At 35.1% G+C, this 16947-nt stretch overlaps 1 protein-coding gene across 1 annotated transcript in view; it reads left to right on the top strand.

Moving 5' to 3' along the window:
- The first annotated feature begins 5352 nt into the window (after positions 1-5352).
- LOC110445584 (ubiquitin carboxyl-terminal hydrolase 3-like) overlaps positions 5353-16947 on the top strand; it is an 18288-nt gene continuing 6693 nt past the window's right edge. The window contains exons 1-8 of the mRNA XM_021490259.1: positions 5353-5625; positions 11580-11640; positions 11964-12050; positions 12928-13011; positions 14135-14222; positions 14462-14538; positions 15365-15478; positions 16158-16271. Coding sequence (XP_021345934.1) covers positions 5538-5625; positions 11580-11640; positions 11964-12050; positions 12928-13011; positions 14135-14222; positions 14462-14538; positions 15365-15478; positions 16158-16271 — 713 coding nt within the window. The 5' untranslated portion in view covers positions 5353-5537. The remainder of the gene's footprint in view (positions 5626-11579; positions 11641-11963; positions 12051-12927; positions 13012-14134; positions 14223-14461; positions 14539-15364; positions 15479-16157; positions 16272-16947) is intronic.

Below are 16947 nucleotides of genomic sequence, written 5' to 3'. Positions count from 1 at the left end.
TTATATTATAGTAATTAATGGGGCTAAACGCAAAGACATTGGTGAACATATATAGGTCACAGTGACTAGCATTTGATGATATATTTGCGTGTAACTCGGACATCAAGATATATCCGTCTATGAAGTTTGATCAATGTTAGAATTCTGGTATTAGAGTAAGGAGTGTAAACTGGAAGACCAACCAAAGTCAGCGAAGCAGAAAATATAGGCCGCAGTGACCTTTTTGTGATATTTTGATAAATTACTCCTCAAGATTTATTAATTTTGATAACTGAAGAACTTCTCAGCAATACATAAACAAAGGTATTTAGCGGGCGGACCGATGGAAATAATTCCTCAAATTTGTTGGAGACATGAAATTTAAATCTATTGCACATATTATCACGTATATAATCAGACCTTCCGCCACTTTCTTTTCATCCGTTACCGATCCTGAAACAGAATTATGAATTCATGCTTAGTACCACTTCGTTGACAGGAATGATTCATTGTACATCTTATAGATACCATCATAAGTTTGCGTTCAACAACTTTATATGTATGGCCTAATTGGTAACCGTCTAATTGCATGCGCTCCGCGCGCGTCGCTAGTAAAACTCTATTACCACGATATACCGCCGCAAATTTCAAAATACAGTATATAGTTGTTCCCTAAATCACATACGGAAAGTAGATGTAGTCGAAAAAATGCAAAGAAATTGAAGAAGGCAAGAAATTAAATAGCATAAAAAATAGGGGAGACGTGAAAATAGAGTAGGAAAACACAGAGTGGCGATACGATTGCCTTCTATTCGGTCACAATTAGAGCATGTTTGCAACATGTTCAACTGTCAATCGGGAACCGTCGGCACTTTCCGTAAACGAGAAAGTGCCGACGGTTCCCGATTAGGTCAACTGTACGAACAAAAGCTAATGAAATCCAATGTCAAGAACTTGTATATGATGAGAATGCGAAAGTTTTTGACTAACATCACATTAACTAATCACTGAAACATAAAAGGGAGTTCACTTAAAAAACTAAAGCACATTGCATTCAATCCGAGCGGAACAAGCGAAAGTGGTACCACGGGCAGTAACTATCTTTCCTTTGACGCAAATGCATACAGAACGTGAGAGTGGCCTAACCGAACAAATCTTTGAGTATTGTTCCAACTGGAGATTACCTATAGAGATTAAAATGGTGCTACCGGAATGTTAAACCAGCTACATTGACCACCAAATGCGGCAAAGGCGGAAGGCACATCAGTAATAGATATCCCTATCACAGGGACCTAAGAATTTGTTACAGCTCTATTTGGACCTGAACTAAAACTCGTAACATATCCTCATTGGGTGTCATTTTTTTCACCGAAAGTCGATCTAAACACATAGAACATATAAAATTACTCTGAACACCTTTGTTTATGTCAAAATATAGTTATAACAAATCCTCGGGTCCCTGTGATCCCTACGGCTACATCAACATCAAATGCATCACTCCCGATACATTATATTGTACTAAAGTCAAGCCTCTTTACAAATATCATTAAATAAAAGGGTTTAATGGAGTACCAAATGGTCGTCAAGCAGCCGTCGCTCCACAGCCATCTTGTTAACTAAAACTGGATCTTATCAAGGGTATTAAAAGATATTTCATCATCATATAGCCTACCGTACATTAAAGAGTTGGCGAATACGGGTACACACTGGTACAGGGGAAGCAACTCTTTGATACTCAACATATGTAAGGAAAACTCTTGGTTTTATGTCAGAGACGTATATATTGTAATATATGGCAATGCGTATACGTGTCTAGTCTTATAAGGTCATATAGGTCAGCAACTTCATAACCTGTATAAAAATGGCACTAAATGCCGATCACTCTAGTTTGATCGAAATTATTCACTTTGAGTGATTGGGCCTGCCTGACCGTATGGGTTTTCTCGGAGTATTCCGGTTTCCTTCCACATTAAGACACTCGCTGCGCGCTTACGAGTATATTAATAGTTATACAGGTCTTTGGCAGGGTACATGGTCTCATGTTCGCTGTCAGGACCTTATGTACCCTTCGCCGAATTATATATATAACGAATTTGTCATACTGCAAAGCAATGTTCAAGCGTTGTCGTCCTGTAAAGACTCCCATCCTGTTTCCTTCAGCTCAGGGTACATAAGGTCCTGACAGCGAACATGAGACCATGTACCCTGCCAAAGACCTGTATAACGAATTTGTCATACTGCAAAGCCATTTATAGTAATAATTTATCTAAAATTATGAATTCAAAAATAAATTTAGTATGAGTCAGACATCATTGGTAAACGCAGCAAGGTGATTTTTTTCAGAATTCTCGAAAATATGTTTTAACTTTCAAAAATTCAAACACAATTACGATTTCAATAAAGTTTTGGACCCAAAACTCTTTGTAGTGAAACTGGATTGGGTCGATAGTCGGCGACTAGGTAGCCCAATTGGTAGAGCGTCCCTCTATAGTTCGGAGGGTCCCTGGTTCGAATCTCAGTCTGGTCGTTGCATTTCTCTTTCTACCGTCACAACATTGGCGAGCTTATTGTTGCATGCGCTGGGTGAATGAAAAAAAACTAAGTTGGTGGGGACTATCCTTTGATTATATTTATCTGAAAAGTTTGAAAAAAATCCGAAATACGTAGATTTGTAAAGCATTATCTCTTTCATTATAAATCTATTTATTAACGCTATACACTAGCTATACTTAGAAACAAATATCATAAAAATAGTAGATATTCAATTTCTGTTTAATTCCTTTATGGAATATTTTTTTCTTTTTCTTTCTTTCAGGAGCATTTCCCAAAAATATCTTATAAAAACGGATATATAAATAATTTCTTTTTCCACAACACATTTAAATGTTCACTTAGTTTAAGTTTTCTCTATTCCGCTATGTTGATGTGTTATTTATCAAGTTCAAGTTCTTTATTCACCAAAAGTCTTAAGACTTATAGGTACAAACTAATCATGACACATTGTACATGTATATATGTTATAGGAGAGTGACTATAAGCATACAAGTGCAAACTAAACAAAGAACATAATATAAAAGCACAAAAATTATAAATACGTGTAGCTGATTAATCAATTTCGCCGCTTAGTGGCTAGATATAAATATTTACCTAGATTTGACAACTCTTTGACATTATTTACAGATAAAAGTTGGACAAGTTTGTAAACAGAGGGACTCTTATAATAATACTTCTTTATATACTTTAACCTCAAATCATTATAAAAAGGACATACAAAAATGAAATGGAATTCGTCCTCGACGTCTCCCAAATCACATTTGCTACAGTTTCTATTTCTGCGAATGATATTATTGTGTCTACCCTTTTCGATATTCAGTTGATGAGACGACGTTCTAAATTTAGTTAACATATATTTGTATTTTGTTTCAATATATACACGGAGATAAAACTGAATACTATGACTGTCTATAAGATATTGATATAGTCTACCTTTTGATGAAGCTGCTATCTTTGCCAACATATTTTGCTTAGTAACATCTTTCAGTCTGTGTTCAATAATTGCAAAAGTGTTTACCAATGGTAGATTCGATTCAAAAATATAACCAAGACCTAGGGCAGTTAATTCATTCTTAATGTTACAAATCCACGGATCATTCACGTTGACACATTCATCATAACAAGTTTTTAATATCAAATTATCAGATTTCGTCAACTTCAACCAATATTTGAATACTTTTAGCTTTCTTGTAACAATTAATGGTAGTCTACCCAATTCACAATAAACTAAATCATTGAATGTAGATTTACATACTCTAAGGACTTTTTTGCAGAAATTCAAATGAACTCTCTCTATATCAGGAGCTTTGTGAAACCCCCATATTTCTGCACCATAGCTTAAGATGCTGCTGACATAAATATCAAAGACAGAGCATTGGGTTTCCAAATTCAAACAATGGTTCTTTAAAGAGGATGATAATGAAAATAAAGCCTTTCTTCCTTGGTCCGCTAAATGCTTTTGGGTTTTATAAAATTTACCATTATAATTAAAAAACATTCCCAAATATTTGAAACAGTCAACAATTTCTATGTTCTCATTATTATATTTCCACACTTCATTATTTCTTATGTTTCCCCCGTTTCTAAAAACCATGACTTTTGTTTTATCAATGTTGACTTCCAGATCCCATTTTCTAGAGTAACTGTGTAAAGAATCTGACATGTTTTGCAATGCAGCTGGACTATCAGCGAAAAAAACCATATCATCAGCATACATTAGCAGGAAAAGGTTAAGCATCTGTTTATGTACACTGACTCTTAATGTGTTACTGATTTCTCCAATGTACTATTCTTAACATCCCATGCAGTGATATTAAGACATAATTTATATCCTTTGGGTCACAAGACCTGCTGGAGGTAATTATATTTAATAACGAACTTTTTTTTTGTCTACAGGGCAATGCGAACATAATACGTTTTAGTATATGTAATAAATATATTTCATATATATGGACGTAGGCCTTATACCACGAAAAATACTTGGGGAAAAAATGAGACAGTCACATGCAGCCGGTTATTTCGGATAGATGCGTAACTTGAAATATTACTATCTTATCAGAATACGGCTTCCATATATATTATATACAGTGTTTAGACCAACGCGGCGGGGAGAATTTCCGGGAAAATTAAAATAAGTGAATTTGATGTTTATCTTTTTTATTGGCTCTGACACGGACTAAGAATCTATTTCCGTGGCTCTGATAATGGATTGAAACAATACTAGGCGTATTGTGGGACAATAGATCAAATAATTTGATGATAGTAATTTTAGTAGCATAATTTTACAGGCCAAGTGAATCATTATCTTCAAGAATAGCGGCTATTTTTAATGTTTTCTTAAATTGGTTATGAGATAGAAACAGTTATAGATTTAAATACCATTCGGAAATAATTAAACATAAGCTGATCTTTCAATTTTTTTAAATTCTGACCAGAAAGTTACCTCAGACGTATTTAACGTATCGACATTGTATCGTATACCGGAAAGACGGTTCTACATAATCTCGAGCCTGTAGTGCTCTGTGTGGCCAACAGACCCACACACATTTGTGTTAAAGATGTTTTGTACGACGTCACATGATCACGAACAGTGGCTCACTGGACTACTTTTTTATTCAGTCTACGCGACATAATATAGTTCTAATATCAATTTGAAAGGAAAAATCTATTATGTGTTTAATATAAAATACAATTACACAAATAAAGGTATGAAAAAGTAGTACAATTAGCTGTGAGAAATACTAATGAAAATTTGCAAATTTCAAACGAACAAATGGAAAATTTGACCCGGTGCGGATTTATCGGAAGTAAACTGGCTTGTGCTATTATACTGCAGTGTACTTGCAAAACGAAGCGATTTCCAAACTTCAATGATAGCAAGTCAAGGATATCGTGCATTAAAAGTCGTTGAATGGCACGATCTGAAGTAATCACCGCATGACTTTGTGTCACAACCTTAACATACGCTCGTTCATTTAAAAATTAACCTGCTTTGAAATAATTTCATGGAGTGCCCGCATTTGGAAGAAACTGTACATGTAACAGCGCCATCTATAAAAAGCGAAAATTTACCACCAGATTATTTTTGCGCAGGTGAGTAAATATTGTTTGTGGCAGTGTGCCCTCATAATTAACCATTACATCTGGCAAGTTTGATACATGCATATTGTGATTCAAGGCTTTGATTGATCGGAAGACGAACAGTCGTCGGTGTCCATAGCCCCCTTGTCTGCTGCCATGTGCTTCTGGCTTCGAACGAGGAGTGATTGCTCCTCGACCGAAAATAATCCGCTGCTTCATTGTCAATAACTCAACGTTTCCCCTTAGTTGTGTGAAATGGACTTAACAACGAAGGACCTTACATAAATTCAAATCTGCGAGAAAGTGACATGTTTGGTAGACCGTTAGTTTGTTTACACAAGGGTGATAATTATTGTCATTTCAACATGACAGCTCGGACGTGTGTAATACACAAAGGGGACGTCTCGGAAGGTAATTCTATCACGAAAGGGAGATAAGCCTCGACAGTTTTTGATACAAAATACACATACCTAGATTTGTTTTGTTTTTGTTGTCATACATTTTAAAAAAAGTGACATTTTCCCCCTTTTTTTTTTAAACAGATATGAAAATGTAGTTGTGTGTAAAGTACGAATTGTATGGTATTCAGAATTTCATTTTTTTTTTTTACTTTTTTTATGAATAGTAACATTTACCCCAGTTTCCTCTGGCCCTGACACCAAACTTAGACATTTTGATAGATATCTCATTCTGGTATCGACTATTAGTGCATTTGCACTGCAGAATCTATCTATCATATTTGCTGCAGAAAAAAATCTATTTTTGTACAAACTTCAAAGAAAAATCCATTGCAACATAATTCTTTAAACTGTGACCTCACTGCCGCATACAGATTAAAGCCAATGTGATGTTCTGCACAGTAGGTTATGAGATCAGTGTGTAGAAAAGCAGAAAATTAAGAAATTATGGATAAGTGCTGCCAGTGTTGTGCTTATAATGTGATGTTCAATTTTTAACTGGATTTATTGTATTGATCATGAACAAATGGGCTGTCATAGGGTCACATAAAGACAACAGATTTTATTAATATTGCCACAAATAACAGCATTTGGAAAATGATTAAATCAGTCACCCCTGAAACTTCATAATGAACTATCTGCGAACATTTGACTTGGAAGAGTTCAAATGTATTTTCATGGGTGAATGAGTTTATGGACACAATTAATACAATTCATATTTCTATTCAAACTTTGCCCCAAATTAAGATGTCATCATTTATGTATTTAAATGGAAACATTGTTCTTCAAACATACATTTTTTGTTGTGTTTTTTTTCTCGAGGAAGATCTCCAGACTGCCTTCCTGCAGACTAGCTGTCAGTAGCATTAGTCTGGCTAGGAACAATCTTGTTAGGGCAAGTACCAAAGTATAAAATCTAGACAATCTATATTTTGTATCACATTATGAAAAAATGTTGTTGACATATATGTCAAGCCTTGTATCCATGGTGGATATATTGCACTGTATTATGTCTATTTATACTGTACATCAAGTACTGATCATGATGGAATGTATAATTAATGGTACCAGGGTATTATTATGACTTCATGTAGAACTTATTTCATTGCATGAACATGCAAGCTGTAATTGTAAACCAATTGCAGTTGTTTTATTTTGAAAGACATGCTCCTATTATTATGCTTTTAAGTTTTTGAAACTAAGTAGATGATTCAGTAGAAAATATCTTGTGTGCCCATGTCATCACTAAAACAAAAGCAGGTCAATGTAAGGATATTGTTAATACAGACCTGTGTACAGCATAAAGCAATCTAAGCATGTACTGACTCATCTTCTTCACATATACCTCTATCTGGAGTCACTGTAGCTATGTAAGGATATGAACAGATTATTTTCTGAAGATCTTTTAGCATCATAATAAACATGTAAATAATATGTTGAGCGACAGTCATTGAGTATATATATATAACTTAAGGGGGTCGGGGGATAGGTAATTTTATATTGTATATAATTAACAGAAATCAAAAATTTAGGGGGAGGGGGGCATATATATATTTATACAAGCGATCTCTCTGGGGTTGGAGGTGTAATTGTTTCCCCGTCCCCCGAAATTTTAAATTTCTGTTTATATAAAATAACCTATTCCCTCGCCCCATTTTATCCAGTCATGACAATAGATTCATGATTCACTCCTCTTTGGGCCTGGTAACAGTTGTATTTAAACTCATAGTCACGGTGGCATTTCATTATTTAATTGTGAAAATGGTCTTGAAATGAACCCCTTGAAATACTTTTGAATAAAAAAAGAAGAGGGGAAAAAACGAGAGGAACTTTTACCCAGAAGGGTTCGTTGACCAACATAATTACAGTGTATGTGTAGTGACCGTGTGACAGCATTATGAATATTCATCACCGAGCCAGACAGTAACCTAAATCCAAAGTGTTGCAATGAAATGTTCAGTGAAGCAATTATAGACCAAGCATTAAATTGTATTGCCAACTATAGAGGAGCATGTAGTCGCCAAAGAGAGACTGTCTGAGAGAGGCTTTCTCTGTAAGGCCTCTCCTCGTGATTAGGCAGACTTTCTGTGCTGACTGTGTAATTGTATGACTTTGCAAGCCTACGCTACAGCTGCATTCTGTATGATCAAGACCCAAAGAACAAAATCGTTGGGGGATGTATCACAAGGCAAAACTAAGTATGCATTAAGTTATTCATGTGGCATGATGGAGAGGAGCGATACATCTTTGTATTGATCACAAGTTTGAGATGCCTAGTTTGGCCTAAAGGTTGTGAGCTATTTCAGATTGATGCTATTTAGATTCAGCTGATGTTCCACAGCAATAGAATTCTATTTATATATTTTGCTGTCATATCATTTCTTATAAAGTATTTTTTCCATTTTCCCCCCATTATTTAGCCTAACAATTAGTAACATTTTTAGCTCACCAGGTCCGAATTAAGGACCAATTTACGTGAGCTTATGCGATACCGTGGCATCCATCGTTCGTCCGTCAACAATTTCTCAACGACTTCTTCTTCTTAACCACTGATTGGAATTTAACTAAATTTGACTGGAAGCATCCCTATGTGGTGGAGATTCAAAATTGTACAAATGGTAGAGCTGACCCCCTAGGGGGCTGAGGGGCAGGGCCAAACGGGGGCAATTTGGCTATATTGCTACAAACGACTTCTTCTGTAGAACTATGAACTAGATATCAATCATATTTAATCAAAAGCATTCATGGGAGGCAGGGATTCAAAATTGTATAAATGGTGTGGCTGACCCCCAAGGGGACGGGGCCAATAAGTAGGTATGCCACATGATTTTTTATACACATGAATACAAGTTGTTTTTCTGTATGACATAAGACAATATTCTGTAAGACAATATTAAACTCAGCAGTACACTTTTTAAATGGTCAAGATATCTGAACTAGAACTAAAGTTATGACTGGACAAAGTTTCTGAATTATGATACTTTGTCGGACATCTTGGATGTATTAAATGGCCAAACAGTATATCCGATACCAAGATGGCAGCATGTGGCATATACCTACAAAAAGGGTTCTTTGGCTATATTACTTTAAGCAATATCTTACTTGACAAGGACAGGCAGACTGGCTGTATATATATGATTTCTTTTAAACAACTTTTTCTTAACCACTAATTCAAATTTAACTGAATTTGACTGGAAGCATCCCTAGGTGGTGGGGATTCAAAATTGTACAAATGGTGGGGCTGACCCCCCAGGGGGCTGAGGGGAGGGGCAAAAAGGGGGCAATTTGGCTATATTTCTTTAAGTGACTTCTTCTCTAAAACTCAGAGATGTATATCAACCAAATTTGACTGGAAGCATCCCTATGTGGTGGAGATTCAAAATTGTACAAATGGTTGGGCTGACCTCCCAGGGGGCTGAGGGGCGGGGCCAAAAGGGTGCAATTTGGCGATATAGCTATAAAGGACTTCTTCTGTAGAACTATGCCATGGATATCGATCATATTTGGTCGGAAGCATTCATGGGAGGCAGGGATTCAAAATTGTGGGACTGACCCCCCGGGCTAAGGGGTGGGGCCAAAAAAAGTTTATTACTTGGAAATGGTTGAGATCCCCACCATATAACCAGGTATACAATTGCTGAGTATAAAGAGAAGAATGCACATTTGCTTCCAGGATGGCGCTAGGGTCTGGGCCCACCCTTGGAGACATAGTCCCTGGGTCATAACTTTAAAACAGTTGAGATCCCCACCCCAAAACTGTATATACAAATGCTGGGCATAAAGAGACGAATGCAGTCATGATATTAGAATAGACTTTGGGGTCTGACCGAACCCGTAGGGACCTACTTTCTTAGTCACAGCTTGGAAACAGTTGAGATACCCACCCTTTAACCATATATACAATTGCCGAGTATACAGAGATGAATGCACATATGTTTCCAGGATGGCCTTAGGGTCTGCCCCACCCTTGGAGACTTAACCCCACGGTCATAAGTTTGAAATGGTTGAGATCCCCACCCCAAAACAAGTTATTCAAATACTGGGTAAAAAGAGACAAATGCAGTCATGATATTATAATTGATCCTGGGGTCTGGCCACAACCCTAGAGACCTATTTTCTGAGTCACAGCTTGGAAACAGTTGAGATCCCTACCCCATAACCATACATAAAATTGCTTGGCATAAAAAATCTAATACAGATATGCTAAAAGGATCACAGATTTGCCTTGGGGTCTGACATATTCCCTTGGATCTCATTTGGAGAAAAAAAATCCCCGATTGCTTAAGATATCCAGGTGAGCAATACAGGCCCTCTGGGCCTCTTGTTTTATTAACATTTGCATTCTACTTGAACATTGGCTTCTATTAAGCTACATATGCATATTATAGCAGTATGGTACCATTGATAAATCTGATGCCTTTCCACCAGATCTTGACCTACGTACGACATCAGTGACTGATCATGCTAATTTGTAGTCGGGGGATCCCGGACAAGTAGGAGTTCCTTTTCTTCTTTTAGTTGTTTACTTAACATTAACCCATATTAAATCAACAGTATGTATTTTGCTGTTTAATGTAATTGTTAGACATTTTTGTCAACATTCCATAAAATGATCTGATGATCAAATGTTTTAATCGATGAGGGGCAGGGCCATATTGGAGTCGCAAAGTTGTAAACATTCATCTGAAAGAATAGAACTGTTATTTTATTAACATGTATCAAATATTTAATTTTAGATGTTGCATATATTATCAGCACTCTTTCAGATAGGCTCAGAACTCGAGGCTGGGAAATTGATTATAATTAGAGCAAAGCTTTAGATTTCGACATTTCCGCTAAATGGTAGCTTTAATTTGAACATCAGACTAAAATTGGATCACTTAAAGCAGCTGAACTCATTAGTTACATTGCAGATTTACTTTGCATTGATATGTCATAAACAGCTCGATTTTATTCCGTCTTTTCGTATTGCAGAGTTATCTGCTCTTGTGAGCAGGTATTGATTGTTACGTCATTTGTTTGTGAGAGTAACGTCATCAATTTTTGAGAAAACTACGTAATTTTCTGACACAACCAATGACGTAATAATCAATACCTGCTCACAAGAGAAGATAACTCTGCAATATGCAAAGACGGAATAATTATAAATGAATTCTATAGTACTAGCTGTCAGTCTATCATCTGTCCAATAAACAATGAAATCCACTTTCCTGGATGAGTGGGGGAATTGTCTTTCTCAACTCCTGTTGTCAAGTTTTCTACTTTTGGTTTCTTTGGTGTCTGACTTTTGTGTGTTAGTTGATCAGGGTTTTACATTCTCAAAACCTAAATGTATTGCTTCCTAGGAATAATGTGTAAACAGTTGAGTGGAAGCTTGCTTTTGAAACCTTCTCTAGTTGTTCCTTCTTTCACTTTGTATAAATATTGTATACATGTTTTTTTCATCTCGTGGAACTATGTTATGTTGATGAAAAGTAAAAAATATAATATTGTGTCTTTTGACTGTAGCATGCAAGACGGACAAGAGTCCATGGATTTGTGCTCGATGTGGGAAAATCCATTGTGGAAGGTATTGCATTGATAAATATTCCATTTATAAACGAAAATTTAATTTTGATATATTATAATACTATCGATCCTTGCCTATATTTTCAAAGTAAAATTTGGATATCTACTAGCATCGGGCAATCACACTAGTGGAATTTATACTTTACTTTCCTGTTAGTTATTAAATAATAATGTACAAAATGTACTACTTTTCATTGCTGTTACGTATATATTACACTGACTCATTAATATATGCACAATCTCATAGTAATCAGATTTGGTAGTTTATACTTCCTTTTGAAGTTTGAAAAAAAATAGGATCTGACTTTTATTGACTTTTTTCAGATATGTGAATGGACATGCCAAAGAGCATCATGAGGCGACCACTCAGCATGCTGTGTGCATGGACTGTGATAACCATGCAGTTTACTGGTGAGGGCGGTCATGACAATATGATCATCTTGTATGATATGGAGTGTTCGACTCAAATCGTATTTAGGCCAAGTAAAGGTACTCATGATATATCACAAATGTGATTTTACAAATAAAACAGGGATATAAACAGATGTTTAGTCCTTAACCCTGTCGTCATCGCTGTACAGTGTACACCACAGTTGACTCATCTATATAAATGTAGTGTAGAGTCTTCTAACGTTAACTAGGGTTGAAAGGGTTAACAGTACTTGGACTGGTACATTAATATTTAGGTTTAATTGGAATGCCACTTTAAAGGTGTTCTTTATTCAGTCTAGCTATATAGGTTAATGTTTGGTAAGACATGTACATATTACTGTTACTTTAGAACTGAGTCTGTCCATCAGACTGTATACACTACATGCTGCTGAAGCTGAAGTGTCTTAATTTTTGCGAAATTCAAAGACTTCAGTTTCATAACATCTATTTAACTTGTTTATTTATGATTTATAGTGTGACGAAAAAACCCACTACATTAACAAATGTGTGTGTTTTCAACCTGTATATAGTGATATGTATCATAAATTATTCCTTCTGTATTACAATAAATATACTATTCTGATACACTCCAGGCATATTGTAAATTAAAATTAAAAAACCTAGTGGCATACATAAATTTAGAAATACACTGTGTAGCTTGGGAAAGTTCCTTGTATACATATCATTGAGATTTTTCAATCTTGTATATTAGATACTGCATTAAATGTTATCTAAAAGGCGTTAAAATCTATTTTATATCAGTAATACATATTATTTGAATTTCTATGGAGTAAGAAAACAAACCTTACCCATCACGAGCAAAAATCATATTACTTCATTTATTTCCTGTTTTCAGCTATATCTGTGATGAATTTGTGATTAATGATACAAAATATGGCCACTTGGACAAACTCAGGAAAAGCTTACAGTCATTAGCCAGGTGAGATTTTAGCAAGATTACAATTATACAACAGTTGTAACAAATTAACAATGGAGGTAAAAATTACCAATAAAACAGAAAATTGTGTTTAACCACAAGTAGGGGATGGGTAAGATATATTGTCACTATTTTAAACAGAAAACATTTATTTAACACAGTTTCACAGTTTCGTTGAAAAGAAATACATTTGTATACCTGTATAAAATATATAGACAAGAATCTTTTTGATGCTTGGATTTGTTTTATAAACCAGCAAAGTGAAAAACTGAGAACTGTTCTTAAGAAACATGTTTTAAGTGAAAGGTCAGCACTGAATTCCTGCAGTAATATGCATGTAGGTAAAAATATTAAATTTTGATTATGAAAATTCCATGAGGTCAAGGGTCATTATATATATATCTACTTGTCCAGAAGATACCTGGAACGGAATGCTGTAAAATAGTATTCAAAATTCGCCTCACCCGAAACAAGTTTCTTTTAGACCCAATATTTTTCCGTATTAGGTCACTAACAAACTGTGTAACAAATTTATCCCGTCGAAGGCCCTTTGTATAAAAAAACCTGTTTGTTAACATTTTTGTTAACATTTCATCGGCTGTCATCTTCACAAACCGCTTGGTCGCCATCTTGTTACAAGTTGACTCTTATGGGCAAAGAACGATAACTCTTTCGTACTCACCTAATGTGAGATTCTACTGACCTAATATGAAAATATACTGGATATCATGTGACGTCGTTTTAACCAATAGGACTACAGGATTTTTGCCTGAGGCGGGATAAATATATATATATGGTGTTATGAAGAAACTAGCCTGACATTGTTAAATAGTCAGCATGTGAAAGCTTCTGCAAATAGTACAAGACTTAGAATACTTAGCTTACACATTGGTAACATTCAAGGCGAGTGTTGCAGCTTCTCTGGGTCTCGTGCTTCTACATCAAATTATGAAAGTATTTAAAGTTGTATGATCTTTGTAAAACAATAATAGGTATGGTAATGTTGTTCATTCCAGAAAGATTGATTGTGACATTGTGAATTCCTGGTAAAATATTAAAGTATACATTTAGTGAAAACATTCCAAATGACATGATATTAAATGGCGTCATTTTCATCACTTTTAAGTGCCAGAAATCATATACGACAGAAAGTACGTCGACGAGCTTCCACAGACTCACAGGAGAATGACAGACATCGAAAAAAAGTTAAAAAGGTACTTTTGCTTAAACTCATTTATTTTATTTGGTCATTCATTTTCTATAATGATTTGAATTGCAATTTTTGTTTGTCAGATAAACTTCGAAATAAAAAAGGTAACTGATTTGCATGCTCAGATATATAGATTCACCAATTAATGATTCTGTGGTAATATCTTTATTTCATTATTTTCTATTGCAATAAAATCTCAACAATTATTTTTTTATCTAACAATTTTTCATTCCTTATTTGTAGGACGACAGACCAAGGTCTTCTGGACTTAGAAATTTAGGAAACACATGTTTCATGAATGCAGTATTGCAGTCCCTCAGGTATTACATCTAATTTATAAAGGATTAGGCCTCGATTGTAATAAATCTTTCAGAATGACTCCCTTGAAAAATCGGTTAAAGCTCATTTTATTCTGTGATGTCCCTCTGTCTGTTCTAAGGTGTTTCAGAGTGAAAAGCAAACTGATGATGACTACACTGCCAAAAATCCTTACTCATCTGACTTGTCAATGATACATAAACATTACAACTGAAGTTTGCTCTGTAGTTTGTATAGTATAGTTCTATATGCACTGCAACTGTTCACTGTTGACTAAGACGAAAAATTGATTGATATATTACTTTTCTAGCATTGTTTTTTTCCTGGTTCTGAATATATATTTATCACATAATGTACCGTGTTATCCAGTGAATATACCCATGTCATATTTTTTGCGTATTTACCCATTTGATATGGCCTATCAGCCTTGTGATTGGTTGTAAGTTTCAATTGTTTCAATTGTTATGTCGCGCCTAGGACAAGTACATGACGTCACAGACTTACGCACTGGAGTCAAAATGGCAGCTGTTTATATTTCAAGGTTTCATGAAAATTGTCATTTTACCAAATAAATGCAACAGTCTTGATTATGTGATAAAAAGGATCTTCCAGTCGTTTTCATTTCAAATGAAATTTATGACTCGTTTCATAAATCTCATATGAAATGGAAACTCATGTAAGATCATATATATATTAAAGTAATATTAATCTTGTAATAAAATTTAATGTTATGTGATACATTGTTTTATCAAGATATCTTCATCATCCTTTAATATAAAATTAAAATTGGAATCTTAATTTTAAACAAAAATTGTGTCCTCCTGACAGTAACATCCAGCAGTTCTGTGGTTACATCAAACAGTTGCCATCACTGGAGGAAAAGATCAGCAAGTCACGGAAATACCACCATACACGGAAAACACGCAATGAAGAGGACGATGTGTGAGCATTACCAACCATTTAGGTCATCAATTCAGAAGGGTTGGGACTACCTATGGCTGTTGTTCTATGCCCATTGTCGTCTGCCATCTGTATGCTTCGGACATTTCAAACTCCTTCTCAAATTTCATAAGTAGAATTTATTGAAAATTGCCAAAAATCATCCTGAGATGATGAGGACCATTCAGATTGTTCTAAAATGTAAGAAGGTTGACATGGTGTCAATCTTTAAAAAAACGTTAAATCTTCTGCCTGTGCTATTAATAGCTGAATCTCAGTAGACATAACCAGTTATTATAGTGTCAAATGGGCCTCTTGAAACCTGTCTTAACTGAACACATTACAGAAACTCAACAGGTAACACAGCCTGAACCTATATAGCTATGGAGAAACCAAGTGAACAGTTTAAGAAAGGGCCATATGTAATTATAAAACCTGACATAAAATAACTTTCACATTTATTATATATACATATAAAGGAAAAATATACATTGAGATTTCACTGTTGATTTTTATTATTCAGCTATTATTTAACTTTAAAAAAACCCAGTAAATCTTTAAAATACATCAATTGTTTTAATGTTTCTGAAATTCATTTCAATAAATTAAATTTGCAATGCATGTAATCATTGTTTATTATGATGAATAGAGGTATAAATGTTTTTTCTCTTCTGTTTGACAGACTTCTCATAGAAGAATTACGGAAGACACTTGTAGCATTATGGCAGGGGACCAAAGGAGCGATTTCTCCCGAATCTCTATTCTGTGTCATCTGGAAAGTCGTGCCAAGATTTAGGTAAACATTTACAGCATCTAACTTATTACTGCCGGTTAAAGGAAATATTTCAATCGTTATAATTAAAAAATTGTGATTATCCATAGAAAATTGTTTTATAAGATAGAGAATCTATGCAAGTGAAGTAAAGGAGGACCTTTTGTGTTTAATCAGTGTTGATAAAGGGAGATAATGATAGCACAAAAACTGAGAATTTCCAATAACGCAAAATGTTTAATTTAACAGGTCCTCGAAACCTTATTTCCCTATCTTTTAGACCAATCCAGTTCCTGGTTTTTGTGAACGTTTAAGATCTTTTAAACAGAAGGGAAACTGAATACCTATATTGAGTCATGAGGCAGATTGAATGATAAATCAGAATCAAAATAATAGCATTTGTGCACTACATATTTTTAGGTCACCTATTGTGATCGCCTTTTGTCCGTCGTGCGTCCGTAAACACTTTACATTTTCGACTTCTTCTTTGAAACCCCTGAACCAATTTCAATGAAATTTTGCAGGGACCTTCCATGGACAAAGGTCAACAAAAATAGAGGCCGGTTTAGTCCCAAGCCCCCAGGGGCCTGAGGGGCGGGCGGGGCCAAAAAGGGTCAAATTGACTAAAATTTCAAAAATCTTCTTCTCCAAAACCCCTGAACCAATTTCAATGAAATTTTGCAGGGACCTTCCATGGACA

Source organism: Mizuhopecten yessoensis, unplaced genomic scaffold, assembly GCF_002113885.1.
Source record: "Mizuhopecten yessoensis strain PY_sf001 unplaced genomic scaffold, ASM211388v2 scaffold2329, whole genome shotgun sequence".
Lineage (NCBI taxonomy): Eukaryota > Metazoa > Mollusca > Bivalvia > Pectinida > Pectinidae > Mizuhopecten > Mizuhopecten yessoensis.
This window is presented reverse-complemented; position numbering and strand designations above follow the sequence as displayed.